Below are 23,103 nucleotides of genomic sequence, written 5' to 3' on the forward strand. Positions count from 1 at the left end.
AGGGAGGTCCCTGGACTTACTTCTAAACCCTCCTGCATATTTCTGTCCTTCTCAGTGCTTCCTGAACATTGTTCTTGCCTTTACACATTTAGGCTACCAGGTACTAACCTCTCTCTGCAGAGGCCTTCCTCTGTCACCAAGGTGGGCTGCTGAGAAATCTCTCCTAGGATGCGCTTCTTCCTGGCTGATTGGCCCCTCAAGCCGTCATTCCAACTTTATTGCTGGGAAGTGGTAGGTAGTGTCTGGAGGGAACAAAGTAACAAATGTGAATGAATCATTTGGATCGTTGGCACTTCCCAGGTTTGTTCATTTGATGGCCAAGACTTTCCAGAATTCTCAGTGTGGTTGTTCTCTCTGTTTCACAGTTGTTCATCAAGCCTCTGCCCCTCCGTTACAGCCATGTGTTCCTCTTCTCTTAATCCAGGCACTCCAGGGGCTATAAAATTAATAAAGGGCTCACCACTGCATTATCAATATGAATGCAGTCATGAATCAGTGTATTACTGTGTCTCTAGAAGAATCTAGATAGGATAAAAAATATTTGATTCCAGGTAGGTTTTATTTTGACTGAAAACGAAGCAAAAGAAAACATTAGTTCACAGTTTAGAATTATGGAATAGTTCAGCCTTTTCTGGATGTTTTGTTCAGCGAATTCTTTAAAAGAAGTTTATACACAGAATATAACGTCACAAAAATACTTTCAGTGTTGTGATTTTTTTCCCTTTCAACTTAAGGAGTCATAATTCTCAGGGATTCATACAGCATAGTTCTTAAAGAACTCAGTTCATCATGGTTGGATGTTGAATTACAGTTTTAAATCCATTTCTTAGAGTATAAAAATGCATTCTGCTCGTATAATCAACAATGCACCTTTATTTTTAATCATTTTATTGGGGGCTCTTACAGTTCTTATCACAATCCATACATCTATGCATTGTGTCAAGCACATTTGTGCATATGTTGCCATCATCATTTTCTTTCTACTTAAGCCCTTGGTATCAGCTCATTTCTCCTCTCCCTCACCCTCCCTCCCCCATGAGCTCTTAATAATGTATATATGTATTTTTTTTCATGTCTCACACCGACCAGTTTTCCTTTACCCACTTTTCTGTTGTCCTTCCCCCTGGGGGAGGGATTATATGATGATCATTGTGATCGGTTCCCCCTTTCTCCCCCAACCTTCCCCTTCCCCTCCTGGTCTCACTACTCTCGTTATTGATCCTGAGGGGGTCATCTGTCCTGCATTCCCTGTGTTTCCAGCTCTTATCTGTGCCAGTGTACATGTTCTGATCTAGCTGGATTTGTAAAGTAGAAATGGGGTCAAGACAGTGGGGGAAGTAGGGGGGTGGGGAGGGGAAGGAAGCATTAAAGAACTGGAAGAAAGTTGTATTTTTCATTGGTGCTATGCTGCACCCTGACTGGTTCATCTCTTCCTCGTGTCCCTTCTGTAAGGGGATGTCCAATGGTCTAGAAATGGGCTTTGGGTCTCTACTTGCCCCCCCCCCCACCTCATTTCCATTTGTATAATTTTTTTTATTTTGGGTCTTTGATGCCTGATACCTGATCCTTGGAAACCCATGATCATATAGGCTGGTGTGCTTTGTCCATGTGGGCTTTGTTGCTTCTCAGCTAGTTGGCTGCTTGTTTATCTTCAAGCCTTTAAGACCCCAGATGCTATATATTTTGATAGCCACGCACCTTCAGCTTTCTTCACAATATTTGCTTATGCACCCATTTTGTCTTCAATGATAATGTCAGGGAAGGTGAGCATCTCAGAATGTTAGCTTATTTGAACAACATAGTCTTGCATTGAGGGAGTACTTGAATGGAGACCCAATGCTTGGCTGCTGCCTTACTACTTAACAAATAAATATATGTACATCGATCTGTTTCCCTGTCATTATATATAAATGTATTTACAGATGTATATGCCTATATTTAGACCTCTGCAAATGTCCTATGCCTCCTAGCTCTTTCGTTTATTTACTTTAACACTCTCTTGTCCCAGTATCATGGTTGGCCTTCATTCAGGTTTCAGTATTCCTCTCAGTTACATTGCCCTTGATCAAGCCCTACCAGGCATCCTATGCCCTCCTTGCCATCAATTTTACATCACTTGTTGTCCTTGTTCTGTGTTTGATGGCACCCCTTTCCTTTCCCCTGTGTCTCCTATGTCCTCCCACCTGAACCATTAGGCCATTGTTTTCTCCTCTGGATTGTTTATCCTGCCTATCTTATCTAGATAGACATGCAGCAACAATAATGAGCCCCAAACAAGACAAAGCAAAACACAACAACAAAAGAAATTAAAAAGTCAAAACAGCCACAACAACAACAAAACCAACGGAAAGAAAGAAAAGCTTATGAATAGTTCCAGATCTGTCTGCTGACCTTTAGGAGTGTTTACCGGTCAAGTGTGATGGGGTGCCATTCCCTGGTCCCAAAGTCTATTTTTGGTACTCCTCGGGGACTTTGTTGCTTTGCTCCCCTTGCTGCTCTGTTGTGTGCCTTTAGTGGTTTGCCCTGATGTGGTGGGGTCAGATGGGGCACAATTCCCACACTGTGTCCCCAGTGTTGTCCCCTATAGTGCTATGGGTCAGTGAGGGACGTCATGTCTTCTGGTGGGGCCTTATGGTTCTCTCTGTGCATTGGCTGCCCCGAGCTGGGATATCATCCTCAGGGCTTGGTGGGCCAGGATGTGTTCCACTATTTCTCCTTCCCTCTTCATTTGCTCCTGATCAGAAGTACCCCTCTTCCGGAGCGTCAGCTCCAGTGCTGTCCTCTAAAGTGCATTCTTCTGGGGAGGGCGGTGTCTGGGATGAGGGGTCCACATAGTTGGGATTGGGGTCAGATCCTGCAGCCCTTTCTGTGGGTTTGCTGTTCCATGCCAGTGTAAAGCATTCATGTCTTGGTGCACCGGGTTGAAGTCTAGTCCCTTGCTCCCTCTCTTGTGGAGACAAAAAACATTACCCTACCCTTGGGTGGGTTAGTATCCTGTTTCCCAGCTACCCATCTCTCTCTCTCTCTCTCTCTCTCTCTCTCTCTCTCTCTCTCTCTCTCTCTCTCTCTCTCTCCTCCTCCTCCTCCTCCTCCTCCTCCTCCTTTAAATTTGGCTGCCTTATGTATCCCTGGATTGGGTTTCGCCTCTGCCATAGTACCTGGACCTCACCCCAGGAATGTATGTATACATTCTCCTTCTCCCCTATGGCCCTTTTGCATTTTTAAGCTTACCTCAGTGGACTCATGTTGTACTTGTTCTTTTGTGCTTGGCTTACTTCGCTTAGCATAATTTCCCCCAGTTCTTCCCATGCAGCAATGTGCTTCATGCATTCATCACTGCTTTTCAGGGATGTATAGTACTCCATTGTATGTATGTACCACAGTTTTTGAATCCATTCATCAGCACTCCCCTTGTGGAGCTTTTGGGATTTTCCATATATAAAGTCATATCATCTGTGAATAACAATAGTTTCACCTCTCCATTCTCCAGGTGAATATCTTTGATGTCTTTTCTTTGCCTTATGTTGTTAGCTAGGACCTCCAGTACAACGTTAAATAGGAAGGGGGACAAAGGGCATCCTTGTCTGGTCCCCTTTTTCAGAGGGATTGTTTTCGTCTTTTCTCCACCAATAATGAATTCTCGTGGGCGTGTAATGTAGCTGTAAGGTCCAAGTGTTACATTTGTATATTATGTCTTGTGCTGAGCTGTAGCACGTGAGACCCATTCTAAGAACTAAGGCTTCAGCAGATCCTTCGTGTCAGATGCAGAACTCAGATGCCTTGTTTGACACTGCTGGTGCTCCTAGAATCAGTGCTACTTTTATTAATTTATATATCTAACCCACTTTAATTTACTAATTGGCTCCAAAGATTTGAACACTTATCGTTATTTAAATACGGATGGTTGGGAATTTATTTATTAGCACTTATGAGGCAAATTAATAGCATATTAATCCTGTAAATTAATGAAAAATTGTTCAAGCACCAAACCTTGGAAAGCTGTGCTTTCTTTAAATACTCATTTTTTTAAAAGATAAAATGTTTCAAGGAATGAGGAAACTGCCTGCAGCGAAGCAGCTTGTGGTCCTCAACTCTGCCTTTTAAATTTTTCCCTCATCCTTGGAAGTCTGCATTTTGAGTTTCATTGTTACCACTTTATTGGCCCTGCCTGGGTGGAGTAAACTCCTGTAGACAAAGCCTTTGGGGGAGCTTAACTGTTGTTTAAATACTAGTAATTAAATAATAATAATATTATTAAATATTACAGAATGAAGGGAACAACCGCACCAGCCTCGTGGGCTGTGTTGACACTTCCCTCAAGCACAATACTTTGTAGATTCTTATTTCCTTCTTTTAACCATAAACCCTCTTCTATTTTAAAGTAACTCGTTATATTCGCCCATTATGAAGGAGACTTCCCAAAGTAAAGCTTGTCCTCAGAATTGGCACCAGCTCACCAGAACTAACACTTTCCATGTCTCGTATATTAAGATCTTGACATTTCATGTGGCCCAAGCCAACTTTGGAAGCTTGCACAAAGCGCACTTGGACGACTTGGGATCAGAAGAAGAGCTGTTGGGATAGAACCTTGGGCGTCAGCCCCTTTACAGGCTCTCCTTTGTTGTCTGTCTTCATCGCTGCCCGTCCCCGACAGACTTGGCGGGCATGATGACGCTGCAGAGTCACTTTGGTTGGCATAGTCACGGTCTACCAAGCCCCGGGAACGGCACAGCCTTCAAAGTCTGAATAAGGTTCCCTGGGAAGAACTATGCTTAGCTATGGTTGAGACACCCAGCTTCGCCTTTATGTTTCCATGGAGACAGGAAAGCATGATTGGCAACTCCATGAGAACCACATACAATGGGGAAAAGGGGGTTTTCTAAGAGAAATGGGTAGACTCATGCCCCACATGTCCACCACAAATGGACAGATTTGGCTTGTGTTTATAACACCTTTGTAATATACATTATTTAAAATTTATGTCATGTGGAAAATGAGGATACAAATGCGGGCAATAATATATCCCTATACACTTGTTCAAAATGTTTCCGTTCAAAAGTGTTTCTGATCTCATTGGCTAATCTCCCTTTATTTTCTTCCAGGCTCTGGAGGATTACTTAAAGACATGTAACGAACAAATTGATGATATTGTCACCTTGGTCCGTGGCAAACTGTCCAAGCAGAATCGTGTTACTCTGGGTGCCCTCGTGGTGCTTGATGTCCACGCTAGAGATGTCCTCACATCACTCGTAAAGAAGAGGGTCAGCGACGAGTCGGACTTCGAATGGTTAAGTCAGCTTAGGTACTATTGGCAAGTAAGTGGTTTCATGGATGTTATTACATAGCAATTTCATCTCATAGCTTTTTAATATGTGCTGGCTTGTCCACATGGGAAATAGTGTCAGTAATATAGGGATTTTTGCTGATGGCAAACTATAACCAAACAAGCATTTTCCAGATGGAAGATTAAAGCAGCCAATAACTGTCCTTATACTGTTTATATCTATGTCCACATATATGGTGTCATACAAGGAAACTGCAAAGAGCTTATGGAAAAATAGAATTAAAAGACAATGCATTTTTTCTACAAATATTTCGAAGTCCCCACATATAAATAGATGTATATGGACACATAAACTATTAGTAATGATTTTTAAAAATTGCTAGTTTTAAACACAGTTACCTGCCATGATAAGAAACCCGCCTGGTAAAGCCGAAGTTAAATGTGCTCAGCTGCTAGCTAAAGATTGGTGGTTCAAACTCACCCAGCAACTCCATGGGGTAAAAGGCACGACAAACTCCTCCGATAGCGCCTCTTGCAGCATAGGAAACCCTGGAGAGAAGTTCTACTCTGTCGTGCGGGGTCACGATGAGCCCACAGCCCTTAACAACTTCAGCCATTTTGCTTGTTAGAGCTGCAAAATGTGGGTACTAGTCAGCCAAAATGGTTTCAGACTCCTAGCACATCTCCAGAATGAAGGACTCATACTGTTTTAGTCTAATTGAGTCATTACATTGTTTTCTTGTTATTCAGTTGAAAGAGCCAGAGAAGTGATCTGGAAAGCAGGTTTCCATCATGATATTTGACGAGACAGTGACGTCGGGAATGGAATGACTGACAGGAGCAGGAGCAGCTTGGATGGTGGTCCAGACTGGGCCTGTTGGGTCTGGGCAGGGGGAGCTGATGACCAGCCACATGGATTTGGACGATCTCATTCTATGAGTCTTCGAGGAAGGGCTGGAAGGTCTGAGGGAGGGAAGAGGAGATGCAGAACCAGTGTTGACCCTTTGTACGTGTCAGTTTCCTGGTCTGTAAAGGAGGATAACGACGAGCTCCCGCCATTGAGTTAGTTTCAGACTGGGAGCGACCCTGTGGATTCCGGAAGCCGGGACCCTCTAAGGGAGCAGAGGGCTCAGCTTCATCCTCTGGAGCAGCTGGTGTGTTCCCACTGCTGACCTCACGCTGGGTTAGCAGCTCGGCACATTCCGCCCTATAGGAAAACTGATAGCACTCACTTGAAAGTGAAAACAAAATCATTGAAAATATAGGAGAAATTAGGAGCTAACGATATAGGCTCAAGTTGCAATACTCAGATTCTAAGGGCAAAATATTGAATGATGCAGGCAGCCTCAAAATAAGATGGAAAGAATACGGAGAGTCACTTTGCCAAAAAGAACTGGTCGACATCCCACCCGTTTCGAGAGGCAGCATGTGAGCAAGAGCCAACGTGCTGAAGGAAGATGTTTGAGGGCACTGAAACTTAGCCCCAAAGCAAGGCTCCAGGAATTGACGGGAACCAAACGGAAAGGCTTCAATAGGCTGATGAAGCACTGGCAGCATTCACTAGTCTCTGCCAGGAAATTTGGAAGACCGCTAGTTGGCCAATTGATTGGAAGAGATTCACATTTGTCCCCATTTCAAAGAAAGGTGACTCAACGGAATACTCAAATTTTAGAACAGTATCATTAATATAACATGCAGGTAAAATTTGCTGCAGATCATTCAACATGGTTGTAGCAGGACATTGACAGGGAGCTGCCAGAGGTTCAGGCCGGATTCACAAGAGGACAAGGAATAAAGGCTAGATAACATTGTGGATGTCAGATGGGTGTGGACTGAAAGCAGAGAGTCCCAGAGAGATGCTTGCTTGTGCTTTTCGTTATTGCGCCAAGTAATTTGACTGTGGGGATTAACAAGCTATGGATCGTCTTAAGAAGAATGGAAGCCGCAGAACACTTCATTGTGCTCATGTAGAACCTGTCCGTGGATTAAGAAGCAATTGTATGAACAGAACGAGGAACTACTGCATGGTTTAAAATCAGGAAAGGTGTGGGACAGGGTTGTATCCTCTTAACCATACTGGTTCGATCTGTATTCTAAGCCAATCATTAGAAAAGCTGGCTTTTTAATGGAGAAGAATGTGGCATCAGGATTGGAGGCAGGCTTATGAACCACCATGCTTGTTGAAAGCTAGGGGGACGGGAGTGAGACTTCCTCTCATGTACATTGGGCATATTGTCAGGAGAGACCAGCCCTGGAGAAGGGTGTCATACTTGGCAACGTCAGGAAAGAGTGAATGAGCGGACAGCCCCCCTGGGGATGGATTGACACCATGGCTACAGCAAAGGGCTGAAACACAGGATTGACTGTGAGGATGGCACAGGATAGGGCAGTGTTTCCTTCTGGTGTGCACAGGGTCGCGATGAGTTGGAACCAACTTGACGGCACCTAACTACCTATTATAAAAATTGAAGCCAATGACCCTAACTTAGCTAAGAACTAGATATTTAATTATTCTAATGAATTAAATGGTGTCTGATGTGATTAATACAATGTCTAAATTATTGATTAATGAGCTTTGATTATATATTACTTAGCATTTTATTATTTAACTTCAGTGTATCTGATTCATCCTAGGAAAATAATTTAGAAACAAAAATGATCAATGCCGGTTTGAGATATGGATATGAATATCTGGGTAATTCCCCCAGGCTGGTTATTACTCCACTCACTGATAGATGCTACAGGTAAACCCAGCAATTTAAAGCTCTATTGGAAATAACTTTCACTCATTCCTTGAAAAGTGCCAAATTATCTTTGACACTGTAAATGTATCCTACGGTATTTTTTCCTAGACTCATAATTCTCTTCTCAGCTTTATGTTCAGTTTCTTTTCCCCTCTCCTGGCTTATTTTCCTCAGTTCTGAAGTGTGTTAGTTAAGTAACTCTGCCACTTAAATGAAAAGAGAGCCCCTTATGTTTCCTCCTACCCGATTCACTAGCAATAGCCTTCCTTCCTCTGTTATTCAAAGCTCTCGGAAGTGCGGACTCTATGCCTCCTCTTCTCTTTGAAATATCACCTTGACGCCGTGCACTGAAAACTGGTTCCTGTCCCTGTTGCTCAACTTAAGTAGTTTTGCCCATAGGCTAAAGGGATATCTCATTGCCGCCTTACACCAGCTGACTGGTGTCTGACCTTGCCCATCTCTCCTTTCTCCTTAAAACTATCCGTCTTCCTTTTGGATTCTTTGTGTCTTGCTCATTGTGATGGGTAGGTTTATTGTGCCAACCTGGCCAATGAACACATGAGATTAATAAGCTTGTAGTTTAATTGAAGGGAAAAGAGATAAATGGCTCTGCGAGACTTGCCTTGCCTTTCTGTCTTTCTGTCTTTCTGTCTTTCTGTCTCTTGCTCTCTGATGATCAGACCAGTGGTTCTCTGCCTCAACTTGGGAGCTACACTGCCTGTGGGACACCCAACCCGTGGACCGTGTTGCTATAGTTTGAGGTTCCTTCGAGACATGTGAGGTAGTTAGTTTATTGTGCCAACCTGACTGATAAACACATGTGGGGTTAATTGAAGGGCAGAGGGATAAATGGCTCACTGAGCCTCGCCTTTCTAGTTTTCAAGTCTCTTGCTTTGTGATGATCAGACCAGGGTGCAGCTGCTTTAGCCAGTTCCCTGCTTCAGCTTGAAAGGCTCACTTCCTGCAATACATCCCCAAGGAGAAGCCACATGGACCTACCCTGATGCAGCCCTGGGCGCTGGAACACCCATGTGGAGACCCCTTATACATTCACTAACTTTCCTTTCCTCCTACAGTCGGCATCATTGCATCTATTTTGTGAGATGGAGAAAGACTTTGTGGATTGGTGTTGGACATATGGATTAATGGGTTAATGTTGGACTTGTGGGCTTGGGCAGCACTGGGTTGAGATATTTTCTTGATGTGCACTTAACCTTTACATAAAACTCTCTCTTATAGATGAGTTTCTATGGATTTGTTACTCTAAAGTTCCCAGCACAACCTGCTTCACCACACTGCTGATGTGTGCATCACTTGAGCTGGGGACTGGCTGACAGTTGGTGATCTGCCCTGCTCTTTGCTGCCTATGCCAAGACTGCCTGTATTACTCTACAGAAGACTCAGCTGTCTGCTTCCTTGACTTCCTTCCAACAGCCCTCGTGAATTGAAGGACTGCCAGTATATTAACTGTCTCAAGGAAGTGAATTGAACTGAGTCCTCTGTATTGCTCTGTGGAGTAATTAGCTGTTTATTTCTTCATGTTACATCTATGTATCTACCTATCAAATCATAAATGTCCTGTTCTCTAGAGAACCCTGTCTAACACACTCAGGAAACATGGAACTTTCTCAAGTCCTGTTGTCATGTGATGTTGATTCTTACTCTTTATGATTTCTATTATTGAATTGGTGTCCAATTGTGGAGTGATGGATTCGCTACATGGAAGTTAATGGCGCTTTCCCCTTAGCCCTTCGGATGTCTTTATTCTCCTGGCATTTATTACTATAGTTGAGAAGTGCTAGTCAAGGATCTTTTTACTCTAGTTCATTTTGGGGGGTTTGTTGTAGCTTTTGATATCTTCTCTTTGTAGTTTACGGTCACGCTAATGAAACAAGATGTGGTTAGTAATCCTGAGCCTACTGGGAGTTTCTGCCCCTCGTGTCTTCCTGCAATTCTGGAAAATTCTTAGCTTTTGTTTCTTATATTTTTCCTCTTTCCATTCTCTTTTGTGATTTTAAACACCTTAGATCCTATAGCTGTGTATTTATGGGTTATTTATTCATATGTATATTTATCTTCTCTGTTTCTCTGTCTCCTTACATCTAATATTTATTTAAACTCATCACTGAGTGTTTTAAATATGATTATATTTTTGTATTCCTGAAATTTCAAGTGGTCTTGTTTACTAAATTAGCTGTGGTATAGACTGAATTGTGTTCCCTCAAAACCCGAAAAGACTTTAAAAAGTTCATGGAAAATGGAATTAAAAGATAATGAAATTTCCCCCACAAACTTTTTGAAGCCCCCTAGGACCTGTTGCTGCAATCTTAACCCCTGTGTAAGTGAATGTCAACCCATTTTGGAGTGGTCTTTGTCATGCTAATGAGACCATATCATTGTCGGGTGTACCTCAAATCAATCACTTCTGAGATCTAAAAGGAGCCAATTAGACACAAAAGCAAGGCAGCATATGGGGGAAGTTGACGAAGATTGTCATGGGAGGAAGAAGCAGAAGCGGAAAGGAGGAGGCAAGGACTATCACCCAGCTCCGACAGAGAAGGAGCCCCAGAGCTGGTCCCCTGATTTAGACTCGTAGCTTCCTGCTTGTGAGAAAACAGAGTTCTGTTTCCTGAAGCCACTTACTTGTATTTCTATTACAGCAACACCCAGCACCTGAGGCAGACTACTTCTTTGTCCTCACAATTTTCTGGTATCTGTTGCTTTTCATGTAAAATCTCATTTGACAGACCATCAGGATGCTGAAGTGGATAGGACAACATGCATGTAGTCACATGCCAAGACATGTCGTGCTTTTTACCTCCTGAAGTCCCAACTTTTCCCTGCAGAATCTCTCTGACGATTCGCTCGCTGCACCAGGCCCTCCCTACTTCTCCATCCCCATTTCTGTTCCTCCTGTAGTCCATCATTTAAACGGAGCTCCTTGACTCAGCCTTGTTTCCTCTGTAGTCCTGCACGCTCTTCTTAGTGAGGATGGCCCCGTGGAACAGTTTCACATTTCTTCCTGAACAGGACTCTGGGGGCTTTCTCTGTTCCAGGGCAAAACTGCAGTGTTCCTTTCTTGACTCGGGTTCTTGTGTCTAAAGATAACTGAAATTTGGATCCCAGATCCTTGACTGCCGTCTTTTCATCAGGCCCTGTAGGAAGGGGACGCTGGTTCTTTACTAGAGTGACCTTAGCTGCCACTTCGAGTAAGGCAGTCCTCTGTGTCACCCATTACAGCTCCCAGGTGGCCGCGTTCTGAGAGTTCCTCCTCTAGGTTTTATGTGGACATCAATATGCTTGTGTGTATATCCAGACCACAAAGCATTATTAACTTTAGCACCCAATTACTTCTTCAGCTTTTAATTCCACCTTCCATGGCGATTCCCCTTTCCATCTTTCAAATATGGCCCTATATTCGGAAAGCATCCATGGTGTTTTCAGTTTACGTAGCATCTTCATCTTGTGGCAAGAGGAGGACTCAGTTGTTAAGAGTCGACTCGCTTCGCCACAGCGGCCAGAAGCCTGCATTGGATCTCAAAATGGGAATCTGTTGTGGTTGCCATAGAAACAGCTAGCAGAAGTAAATCTAGAATGACAGGCGGATTCGTCCACAAACAGAGACTTGCAGAGGAGGTGGTGATGGGAGAAAAATCACCAGAGGCGCAGTAGCAAATTTCATTCTCAGTTTGAACTTTCTCTCATTGGCTTACGTGCATGAAAAAAAAAAAAAAAGACCTTATTCCCCACCGATGGTTTCTTCTTTCCGTTTCAGAACCTTGTTCGGGGCCCTGCACCTGCACCTTGGGGGAGCGCCTGAAGGCCCCGCGGGAACCGGGAAGACGGAAACTACCAAAGACTTAGCCAAAGCTGTAGCCAAGCAGTGCGTTGTGTTTAACTGCTCGGATGGATTGGATTACCTGGCTCTAGGAAAGTTCTTCAAGGTTTGAATGGCCTCTTCCTCTCTCTTAAATAAAGAGCCCTGGTGGCTAGTGGGTTGCATCAGGTCGGCAGTTTGAATCCGACAACTTCTCTCGGGATAAAGATGAGATTGTTCTGTTCATGCAAAGATTTACAGCCTTGGAAATCCAAGGGGGAAGTTCTACTCTGTCCTAGACAGTCACTCGGAGTCAAAACTGACTCAGTGCCAGTGGGGTGTCCTCGATGGGATAACTGATCAGAAAGCAAAGTTATTTATAGAGGACACATAATAAACTGTAAGTAAAAGACTTACTGTAGTTAGTTGAAGGCAAAAATTAAAGTGCTATGTCAATAATTCTCAAGAAGAGTGGGGTTGTAACACAACCTATTAGATAGTTTTGCCTCTGTGTGGGTCTCGTCCAGTGAGACCCTCACGCGGCGACCTAGGGGCAACGAACCTGGATGGAAGAAAGACACAGAGACGTGGGGCAAGACAAGTGCTGATCAAGCCCGTTTATTTTGCCAAAACTCGGAGTATATATTTACAACAGAGAAGGAAGCGGGAGGCACATATTTTACTGAAACATACTGTGTAACAACCAATTGGCTACATGTTCCTAATAAGGTAAAAAGGGTGCGCAACAGTTCTCAAAGACGTCTGTGGTGACGTCCGCATGCAAATTAAGGCTTACCAGGTGAACTTATCACGATGTTCCTAATATGGTCTGTCTGCAGTCCAATGGATGCTCGGTATTTTAACCAATGGCAGCAAGGTCAGCTATCACAACCGCCCGTGCTACTGAGCATGTAGCTTGGAATGTGGGGGCGAAGTTGGGCAGGAAACAAAGCCTTGCTGTTAGAAAGCGGCCAAGTTTCTGCTACGTGTCTGAGGCCAAGGTCTTAATGGCTATCGGCTCCCAACATGCCTCTCCCTCCAATTGTCAGTCCCTGTTATGGTGGAGAACTCTTACTAATAGAGACAGGTGTCTCTTAATTGCATGGGACAGAGGAAAGTTTCAGAATCAGTGCATCCTGTAGCTATAGAAATGTAAACACTGGTTTAACCCATCAGTCTTACTATTAACAAGTTAATACAATTTAGTAATTTAATTGATGAATTCTAAGTACCTTTTTCTTTTAAAAGAACTTGAAGTCCTTGTTTATTTATTTTTGTTTGTTTGTTTTTTGTCAGATACCCACACTTAGAAATCTAGTAGATTCCAAAAGAATGAAAGATGTAGAAACTTTATTTATAAACACCCAATTATTTTAGCACTTTGTTGTTATAGCCTGTTATTCTTGTGTGGTAGAATTAAAAATGAGACAATCAATTTTGGGTTATGGGTTTTTTTAATTTGGTGGGTATTCCTCTATTAAGTTTGATTGTACATAATTTTAAAGCACACTTTCAATATTCTATAATCTTCTTAATTCCAAATTTTCTTTTAAATACAAGAGAGTACCCCCCAAAACTGTAATATTTTTCAAAACTATGTATCGAATTTTTTTTTTTACAAAACAACCTTATCACCTTCAAAGTACTCTCCAATACAGTTAATACAGTTGTGAAATCTGCAATTCCGTTCCTGGAAACATTTTTCAAACTCATCTATTTAGATGGCTGACAGCCCCTCCCTTATTTTGTTCTTCATCTCTTCTATGTCCTCAAATCTCTGTCTTTCCATGCCCATCTTCATTTATGGAAACAAAATGAAGTCACACGGAGTGAGGTCAGGTGAGTAAGGTGTGTGGGGCAAGAGAGGTATGCTGTTTTTTGCCAAAAGCTGGCACACTGAGATGGCCGCGTGAACAGGTGCATTGTCTTGGTGGCAAAACCAATCCCCCACTAGCCACAAATCAGGCCTCTTTGTTGCACACCATTACACAATCTTTTTAGAACCTCTAAATAGAAAGCTTGATTAGCAGTCTGAACTGGTGGAACGAACTCCAAATGCACCACGAGTCAACCTTTTCATCCATTCAGGAAGTTGACGGATGTTCAGAACAAGGTTCGTCATCAATCGACATTTCACCTTTTTTGAAACAAGAAACCTACTCGTACACATGAGTTTTCCCATAGTGCTGCCCTTGTAAGCTGTGTTCGGCTTCACAACAGTTTCTGCAGCATTTTTCTGCAGCAGGAAACAAAGTTTCACAGCTTCAGCTGCTCTCTTAAATCGGCCATCACAAAAGAGGAGGTTTGAGTGAAAATGCTTTTACAAAAAAATTCAGTGACCAGAGAGAACCTTCCCAAGTGACACCACTGGGTGGACTAACTCAGAGTGAGTTGCTGGATGCTTGCCTAAGTGGGAAAAATACATACTAGGAAAGCTTCACCCAGTGGAGCCTTTTTCTGTGTGTGTTTTATTTGCAGGGGGTGGAGGGGTGGGGGTGGGGTGGTTACTCCCTCATATATAACGTTATTTAAAACAAAGAAACAAAAGAGTATACCAGCCAACTGCAGTAGAGTAGGTTTTTACTGACTGAAATATGGCGTGGTTATTTTACAACAGACGTTGAGTAAACACAGTTTGTAATGCTAAAACATTTAAAATAGGAGCTTTGAAAACCCCCAAACAGTCAAACGCTGATGAAAAAAATATCAAGAAAACATTTGAATAATACACAACTTTTAATACACAACTCTTTTGTAAATATGATTTATGATTTTAACTATCATTTGAATAGCCATATTTTCTAAAATGTTTACAGAAACATGAAACACATATTACCCGATTTTAAAATCTATAATAATTCTTTACTTTAGATTCAAATGCTTACTTGATAAGTTTTCCTTATTGGTGGTGTGTATGATTATGTAGGTACTTTGAGTTAAGCGTCTGTTAGACATTTGGGGATACAAAAAAATAACAGAGAGCATTGTTTGTGCTGTGCAGAACTTCAACCCTGTGTAACTGTTCTGCATGCATTCTGCAGCCTGTGGCTTCTGGTCCTTTTATTATTGATGTATTAGAGAAAAAGGTCATCAACTCTTCTCTAAATAATGAAAATATACTATTCTCTGCTTGCATGGAGTTCATTTTCAATTCAGAGTGATTCATTAGAATGAAAGATGTACAAATCTGAGCTCGACGACTTTGAGTTGTTTGAAGTGGGTTGCATGAGGTAGCCTTAGTTTCCTTGTATGTGGGCACAGCATATACAAAGTGCTCAGTGGAGCAGACAAACGGACACACAGACACACGTATATACGCTCACATCTACAAAATTTGTGTTCAGTCAATATTTGTTGAGTTGTTTGATTTTTTTTTCAAAATAAAAGTTGAATTTGGACTGAGATACCCAGATGATTGAATAGTGCAAATTTGTGAGATAGCTGTGAATTAGGACCACAAACTTGGTCCTTAAAGTATAATAAATAGTTGGCACTTAAGGCTATCAGACCATGTGGAGGTCTTATCAGCAACAGAATTTTAATTAGAGGATTACTATTACCCACTCTGTAGTGCACATGGAAAAAGCAAGTAAAATGAGCTTGTAACTAAAAATAAGAAAGACTTTGAAACTAGAACTGTACATACCAAAAGATAGATAGAAAGTAAAAATACCAATGTAAAGATTTTCAATTGATCAAACCCTTTATTCATGTAGAATAATGAATTGGTGGTGAAAAACAGACTGTCTTTAAAGATAAAGGTGAATAAGTAATTTCCTTGAGAGGATATTAAATCCCTGAAAAGATCAGGTAAAATGCAATGTTGCATTGCAATATTCGATCAGATAAAATAGAAAATTTCATTATTCTTTTTTCTCCTAGGGACTGTTATCTTGTGGAGCCTGGGCGTGCTTTGATGAGTTTAATAGGATTGATTTGGAAGTACTTTCTGTGGTTGCTCAACAAATTCTTACGATCCAAAGAGGTAATGGACTAGTCTGTGTTGCATATGTGAAAGGAGAAGAACTATGACAGGTAATGAATGGACAAGTCACCATTTTATGTGATATTGGCAAGTAATTTCTCCTTGATTATCCACAGGTATTAATGCAGGAACTGACATACTGCTGTTTGAAGGAACTGAACTAAAACTTGACCCCACGTGCGCTGTCTTTATAACAATGAACCCTGGGTATGCTGGGCGATCAGAGCTGCCAGATAATCTAAAGGTATGGAACAAGTCATTATATCACTTGCCTCCTGCCCATAATTTTAAAGTTACTATATTAAAAAGAACATATTATCCTTGGCTATTTTTTGTAAAATAATTTGCTTTGTGGCATTTTAATATTTGGGGAGATTATTACAGAATTTTGTTTTAGAGCTGTGAGTACCTTTACAAAATAAATACAGACACTAGATGCAACTTCCATATTTTATATTTTTAAAATATCACTAATTATAAACAATTAAAATACAGGAAATAGTTAATACATACCCATTAGAATTCTTACAATCTCCCCCACAAAAAAAAATGTAAATGTTTAAATCAAACAATTTTGTGCCCTTGGCTTCTTCTTACCTTGTTAGCATGGTAGCATGAGAATGTCCCATTTTTTAAGGGACATTTAACCATTTTCAAGTCATCTGGATATATCAAATAATTTCAAAGTATTATCCAAGCCTGGAAAGAAAACAGCTCCATCTTGCCACTTCGAGTTCTAAGATGGAATTTTCCAGTAGACGTATGCTCAGAGTCACGTGCCAAAAGGAACGGCTGGTGCTCAGTCATTTGAGGAGGTAGCATAGGTTCAAAGGCTGAGAGAAGCCCGAGCTACATTAAAGGCACTGGCAAAAATCACAACTCCAGGCATATTGGCATAATCCAATTGAGATGTTTCAACAGACAGATGCAACACTGGAAGCGTTCACTCAGATAGGCAAAGAAATGTGGCAGATGGCTACCGAATTGCTCAGCCAACTGGACATATATTTGTACCCATCCCAAAGCAAGCTAATACCACCAAATCCAGGAATTATTGAACATTATTATCGATGTCACACTCAAGTGAAATTTTGCTGAAGATAATTCAAAACCAGTTATAGATCAACACATCAACAAAGAACTGCCAGAAATTCTAGCCAGATTCAGAAGAGAATGTGGAACAAGGTATATGTAATTTCTGATACTACATAGATTTTAGCTTAAAGAAGAAAGTGCCAGGAAAGGCATGTTACCAGAAAAGAAGAGCATGTGTGGTGAAGCAGATGGCCAGTGGGAAAGAGGACAGTCCAGGACAAGATGGACTGGCACTGTGTCTGCAACAATGGGCTCAAAATAATAACAATCGTAACGATGGTGCAGAAATGGACAGTGTTTCGTTCTGTTGTACAGATTCGTTATGCATTAGAACTGACTCAACAGCAGCTAATAGGAGCTGTGTGCTCATGCAGAACCTGGACATAGATCAGAAGGTTGTCCTTCTAACAGAACAAGAGGATTTTGCACGGTTTAAAACCAGGAAATGTGTGCTTCAGTGTTGTATGCTTTCACCATATTTATTTAGTGTTTATACTGAGCAAGTCATTCGCTGTGCTGAAGAACATGGCGTCAGGATTGGGGGTCGGTTCATTTAGAGCCTGTGCTATGCAGATGACAGGACCCTGGTTTCTGGAAGTGAAGAGGAAGCACCTACTAAGTAATATCAAAGCAGAGTTGACAAATCTGAATGGTAGCCTTCAATATGGAGTATGCCTCAACATACCGCAAACAAAAATCCTCACAGATGGACCAATCAGCAGCATTGTGGTAAATGAAGAAAAGATTAAAGTTGTCTAGGGTTTTATTTTGCTTAGATCTATCATCAAAACCCATACAAGCTGAAGTCCAATGACGCTGAGCAAATCTGCTGCCGAAGAGTTCTGCAAGGTGTTCAGAGGCAAAGCTGGCCGTTGAAGGAACAAGGTGTGCCTGGCCCAAGCTGTCCTATTTTCAATTGCTCATGTGCATGTGAAAGCTGAATAATGGATCCTGAAGAATAGTGTTAAGCTTTGAATTACAGTGTTGGCAACAATTATTGAATATACAGTGGACCACCAGAAGAACAGACAAATCTGCCTTGAAATAAGTACAATCAGAGTGTATTTCAAAGCCAGGATAACAACTTTGTCTCACATGCTTTGGGCCTGTTATCTAGAGGGAGAAGAAGAATGTGTTTTGTGGAGTAAGGGTCAGCCCCCAAAGAGGGAGACCCTTACAGGACGGATTGACACAGTGGGCTCAAACATCAGGACAACCGTGACGACAGTACAGGACCAGTTGCATTGTATCTTGGGCTGACCTGAGTTTAGCCGGAACTCGACAACACCTAACAATCACAGCAAGAGGTTAAGAGAGAGAATATACTTTCAAATGAAGAAAGCACATGGAAGTTATGTTGTTGGAAATGAGACTCTACTTCTGAGTTACTTATTCCTAAAATAAAAGCCTGCTAGGGCCCAGGGCGTGGTATCAGTCTTCGGAGTCATCCATGAAGCCCTTGTCTTCACCAGAAGATTCCGTCAGCCACCCAGACCCAGGAATCCGACTTCCCAAGTCTCCCAGTGCCTCCTGCTTGTCTCACAACCACAGCCTGCCTCCGCCCTTCCCCTTCTCTTGCACTGTGTGTGGCGAGAGGCCGTTTATCATCCATGTCTCCCCACTGAAATGCCCTCTAATGAATGCCTCCCTCCGTGCTGCCAGCATTACTGTGGATCAGAAGCAATCCAGTCATGCCATTTCCAAACTTCTGCACTCCTGTTTGCCGAGCAAGTAAAGTTCGGGTTGCCTGACACAGTCCATGAGAGCCTTAGGACCCGGGTCCTCTTTGTCCTGAGCTTCTGTGCATCTTCTCTCACGTTGGGCCTCATTAGCCTCAGAACACATGCTGCTGGTGTGTGTTTTAAAAGCCTCTTTAACCCATCTTTTTTCCTACCTCATAAATTTATATTCATCCTGGCAGAGGTCTATTGATGAATCCTTCTACCGTATACCTGCCTAGAGATTCTTCAGGGGGACCTCTGCTCTGTCTCCCCACTTCCCACTCCTGGACTCCGGTAACAGATTCTGGTTTTCTGTTTCTCACGCCCTACTCTGCATGGACCGCTCGGGGTTGGCGCGCCCCCAGTCTCACTGTCTTGAACAGAACTTGGCCTATAGGGGCCAGTGTACATTGGAATGGACTAGCAGTCAGTGACGATATGCATTCTTTAGAAGCAGATTTCAGGAAGTACAAAGACTTAGTTCCTTCTTCTCCTCCCGGAAGCTGTAGAGGAACTCTAATCCGCCCCTCCTTCCTGCTGCGATAAGCAGGAAGGGTAGGGCTCACGGGAATTCTGTGGACTGGGATGCGTTCCGTTCCTGGCTGGCACTTGGGTGTATAGTCGCTTTTCCTCAGACTCCAGAAAGTATTTCATTGTTAAACGTGTCCAATGTAATTAAAAATTAACTAAGTGATTCCCAAACTTGCTGTTACTAGATCTAGTGTTTTCCAATACATCTTAAACCCTATTATGAAATATCACTGTGTCATCTATCCTTGTGCCTAAAGCACTGGATGGGACATTTACCCCCAGAGCAGTTTAGGTCTGAGAAAGATGTTTGATCAGAATGTTTTTATCTGTGATAAGTGAGCATCATCATTGAATCGTTGGTGGAAGATGCCTCGTAAGTGGGATATCATGATAACCTCCCGAGACAATTTGATCTCCCTCTGTTTGAGGGCTCCTTGCCGTTCACCTGTCTGTCACAGGGAGCGTCCCACAGCCATGTTCACTGGCAAATCGCTGTCGGTGAGTCCATTCCCACCCATGGCAACCCTCCAGGACAAGGTGGAACTGCCCCTGTGGGTTTCTGAGATGGTAACTCCTAAGGGGAGTAGAAAGCCTCGTCTTCCTCCCAGGGAAGAAGCAACAGGTGCTTGTGAACTGCTGACCTTGCAGTTAGCAGCCCAACACATAACTCACTATGCATGCCCCCACGGCTCCCACCATATTGTTAGTAGTGTTGAAAGAATGTGTGGAGGAATTTGTGAAATTGCCTGGAGTGTTCAGAGGGAAACTGGGCACCCAGTACTAGATGCTGTCCCCAAGCCAGTAGCGAGCTGCAGTATTGTAGAAAGACTGGGTTACCCCAAGCCAGCTCCTGACTGTCTGGTTGGTGTGCTCATTCATTCATGCCATCTTTCATTCATCCTAAAATATAGTTGTTGACAACCCACCCGTAAAGAAGTACCATCTGGATAGCAATTCTCTTGCATTCTCTATTCCTCAAACTTATAGTGACTAGACCCTTTACATTAAGCCTCTTCTATTCCAGTGTATTTCCTCGTGCTATCAAACAAGCAAACAGAGCAAAATAAATCAATTGGAAACTGTTTTATTCTCTTCTTTCCCCAATTCTAACTTGTTGGTAAAAATAGCAGGAATAAGGCCTCTAGATAGTAATGAACATAACACATTAACAGGATCTTGATTGAGACAAATCTTTTCTCTGTTCCCAAGTTCAAAGAGTCATACAGATGACTTAGGCACGATGCTTCTAGTTTAGATCTTCCTTCTGTTGTGTGGTAACTCAGCTAATTCCAGGAAGTCTTTACAGACCATCTCAATGTGATTGCCGTTTTTCACAGGGCTTCCCCCTCTGGAATTGCTCTTTTCCTTTGACGCTTTATTACCAGAAGCTCACATTGTAATACCCGAGCTATTGAAGTGAGCCCTAACCCATACTAACAGTTTAGAGCCGTAGGAATATTTATCACTTGTTCTTACAGAAATCTACTAAATTTCCTATTTTCTTACCACCATGTGAGGTTTATTTGTCCCAGAGTATTGAAAATACCATGAGAAAAAAAAAAACTTCTTCGAATGATTGCCTTTAACTTATTTTACAGTTTTCTATCCTTGTTGAAAGACTGACGTGGTACCCGTAAACTCAACAGCTTAAGAATGCCTCAAAATATCTCACTTATCTAAAATGACCTCGTTATTAGGAGTTACCTGATTAGTCGAGAAAATTATGCACTTTAAAATGTTAGATTCATGTGGTGCCTCACTTGAAGCTCAGCCCCTCCAGCCTGTCCCACCCCAACACTGGCCCGTTCTCAGCAGCCCCTAAGAAGCCTGGCTTCAGACATTGTGGTTCTCTTCCCTATGGCAACGTTGCTTTCTCATGAAGAAGATGAAGTAATTGGTTTTAACACTCTGAGTAACGGATAATTCACCAAAGATGTAAGTGGCATAAAATGTGAAGGTATCCTTAAGGAAAGCACTTTCCATTCGAATGTCATGAAGCTCTGTCCAAACCTCAGAAAGACGAAACTGCCTTTGTGTGAAGAACATTGCCTATTGTGGCAGATATCACACGTTAAGTAAGAAGTAACGAGCAGGGTCCCTTTCGCGTGGTCTTTTGAAAAGTGCCTGTTCTCCTCCTTGACCCTTGACCCTAGGCCCTCTTCCGGACAGTGGCCATGATGGTACCTGATTACGCCATGATTGCTGAGATCGTTCTGTACTCCTGCGGGTTTGTCACTGCTCGGCCGCTGTCCGTCAAAATTGTGGCCACGTACCGCCTGTGTTCAGAGCAGCTGTCCTCTCAGCATCACTATGATTACGGAATGAGAGCGGTGAAGTCCGTGCTGACAGCTGCTGGGAATCTGAAGGTAGAGAACGCAAGTCTTTCTGAAAGTCACCTTCTCTTGTGCAGATGCCAGGAGTGCATGTCTTTACAGAACTCCAAGGCATGGGTTGGTTCCCACTGCTGAGCAGAGGGAAAAATGGCATTAAACATATTATTTTTCACGTATCAAAACAAATTTATATGGATTTCCAAAAACACAGACATGTCATTATTAGTGAGTTTGAGTTCTAAAAATTTTGATATTTGAAAGGAGGTATTTAAGAGAATAAAATTATGTGCAGCTGGGAAATATGTTGAGGGCTTTTACTCTACATGTAACATGCATAGCTTTAAGGGATATGATATATGATTAAAACTATGTAGAGATGACCCTATCCATTGTCACTTAATATAATTAATTGTACAACCCCAGCAAACAATGATATGTTTGACTTCCATCATGGTATGCATCATAACCAAAAAGAAAGAAACAAACCCCTTGTCACTGAGTCTGTTTAAATGTGGAGCTTCCCTATAGGACAGAGTAGCGCTGCCCCAGAGGGTGTGTTATTAAAAAATCATTTTATTAGGGGCTCAAACAATTGTTATCACAATCCATACATACATCAATTGTGTAAAGCACATTTGTACAGTCATTGCCCTCATCACTCTCAAAACAATTGCTCTCAAGTTAAGCCCCTGGCATCAGCTCCTCACTTTCCCCTCCCTCCCCACTCCCCCCTCCCTCAATGAACCCTTGATAATTTATAAATTATTATTTTGTCATATCTTGTCCTGTCCGACATCTCCACCCCAGAGGGTTTTCAAGGCTGTAATCTTGACAGGAGCAAACTCTGACATCTTTCTCCCGTGGAGCAGTTGGTGGATTGAAACCAGTGAACTTTTGGTTAGCAACTGCCTGCTTTAGCCACTACACTACCATAGTTTCTTAATCGTACCCATATGGATGAAAACTCAAACACTTTTAGACTTGATTAAATTTTCGTTGGGAATATTTTCTGGAATCACAAAGTACAGCTATACATTGATTAGTTTTTTATGACAAAAAGATAAACATGCATGGGAGAAAAATGCAAACCCACACTTGGAATCATAAAAGGGACCAAGCTTACTAGGTAGACAGAGACAATGAGATCCCTGAGATGATGGCCCTTGGTCACCCTTCTGGTGTGGGACTGAACTCACCCCTGTGGTAGCGTAATCAGCCATTTAGTAGCAAAGGGCAGGATGTTCCCAAAGGCAACATTCAGATGGCTGAGAAAGGAGGAGGACAGGAGACGGAGAACACCAGGGGGAAGTGGGGTGAGCGGTGGCACGTGGAAAGGATTGCAATCAGTGAGCTGACACAACATGTGGATGAGCCGCTGGATACAAATCTGATATCTCCTCTGGAAACCTTCACCTAATTCAGAATAAAAACATGTATTTTAAAGATAAGCTTATAGTTAACATCAAAATGTACTAAAGTGTGACCTTGTCAAATTTTCGTGTTGGTAATTTGTAAATGATAGGATTTAAATTATACCCTACATGATTAAGGAAAGTGGCATGCATTTTTATCCTCTGTAATAATCTTATCAAG

The 23,103-nt window shown here is 42.3% G+C and overlaps 1 protein-coding gene across 1 annotated transcript in view; it reads left to right on the forward strand.

The window, feature by feature from the left end:
- The window catches only part of DNAH7 (dynein axonemal heavy chain 7), a 249,562-nt gene that overhangs the window by 77,259 nt on the left and 149,200 nt on the right, over nucleotides 1-23,103 (forward strand). Inside the window, exons 23-28 of the mRNA XM_075528957.1 lie at nucleotides 5,103-5,315; nucleotides 7,919-8,028; nucleotides 11,804-11,972; nucleotides 15,728-15,830; nucleotides 15,947-16,074; nucleotides 21,331-21,543. Coding sequence (XP_075385072.1) covers nucleotides 5,103-5,315; nucleotides 7,919-8,028; nucleotides 11,804-11,972; nucleotides 15,728-15,830; nucleotides 15,947-16,074; nucleotides 21,331-21,543 — 936 coding nt within the window. The remainder of the gene's footprint in view (nucleotides 1-5,102; nucleotides 5,316-7,918; nucleotides 8,029-11,803; nucleotides 11,973-15,727; nucleotides 15,831-15,946; nucleotides 16,075-21,330; nucleotides 21,544-23,103) is intronic.

The sequence above is a fragment of the Tenrec ecaudatus genome, chromosome 13 (genome assembly GCF_050624435.1).
Source record: "Tenrec ecaudatus isolate mTenEca1 chromosome 13, mTenEca1.hap1, whole genome shotgun sequence".
Lineage (NCBI taxonomy): Eukaryota > Metazoa > Chordata > Mammalia > Afrosoricida > Tenrecidae > Tenrec > Tenrec ecaudatus.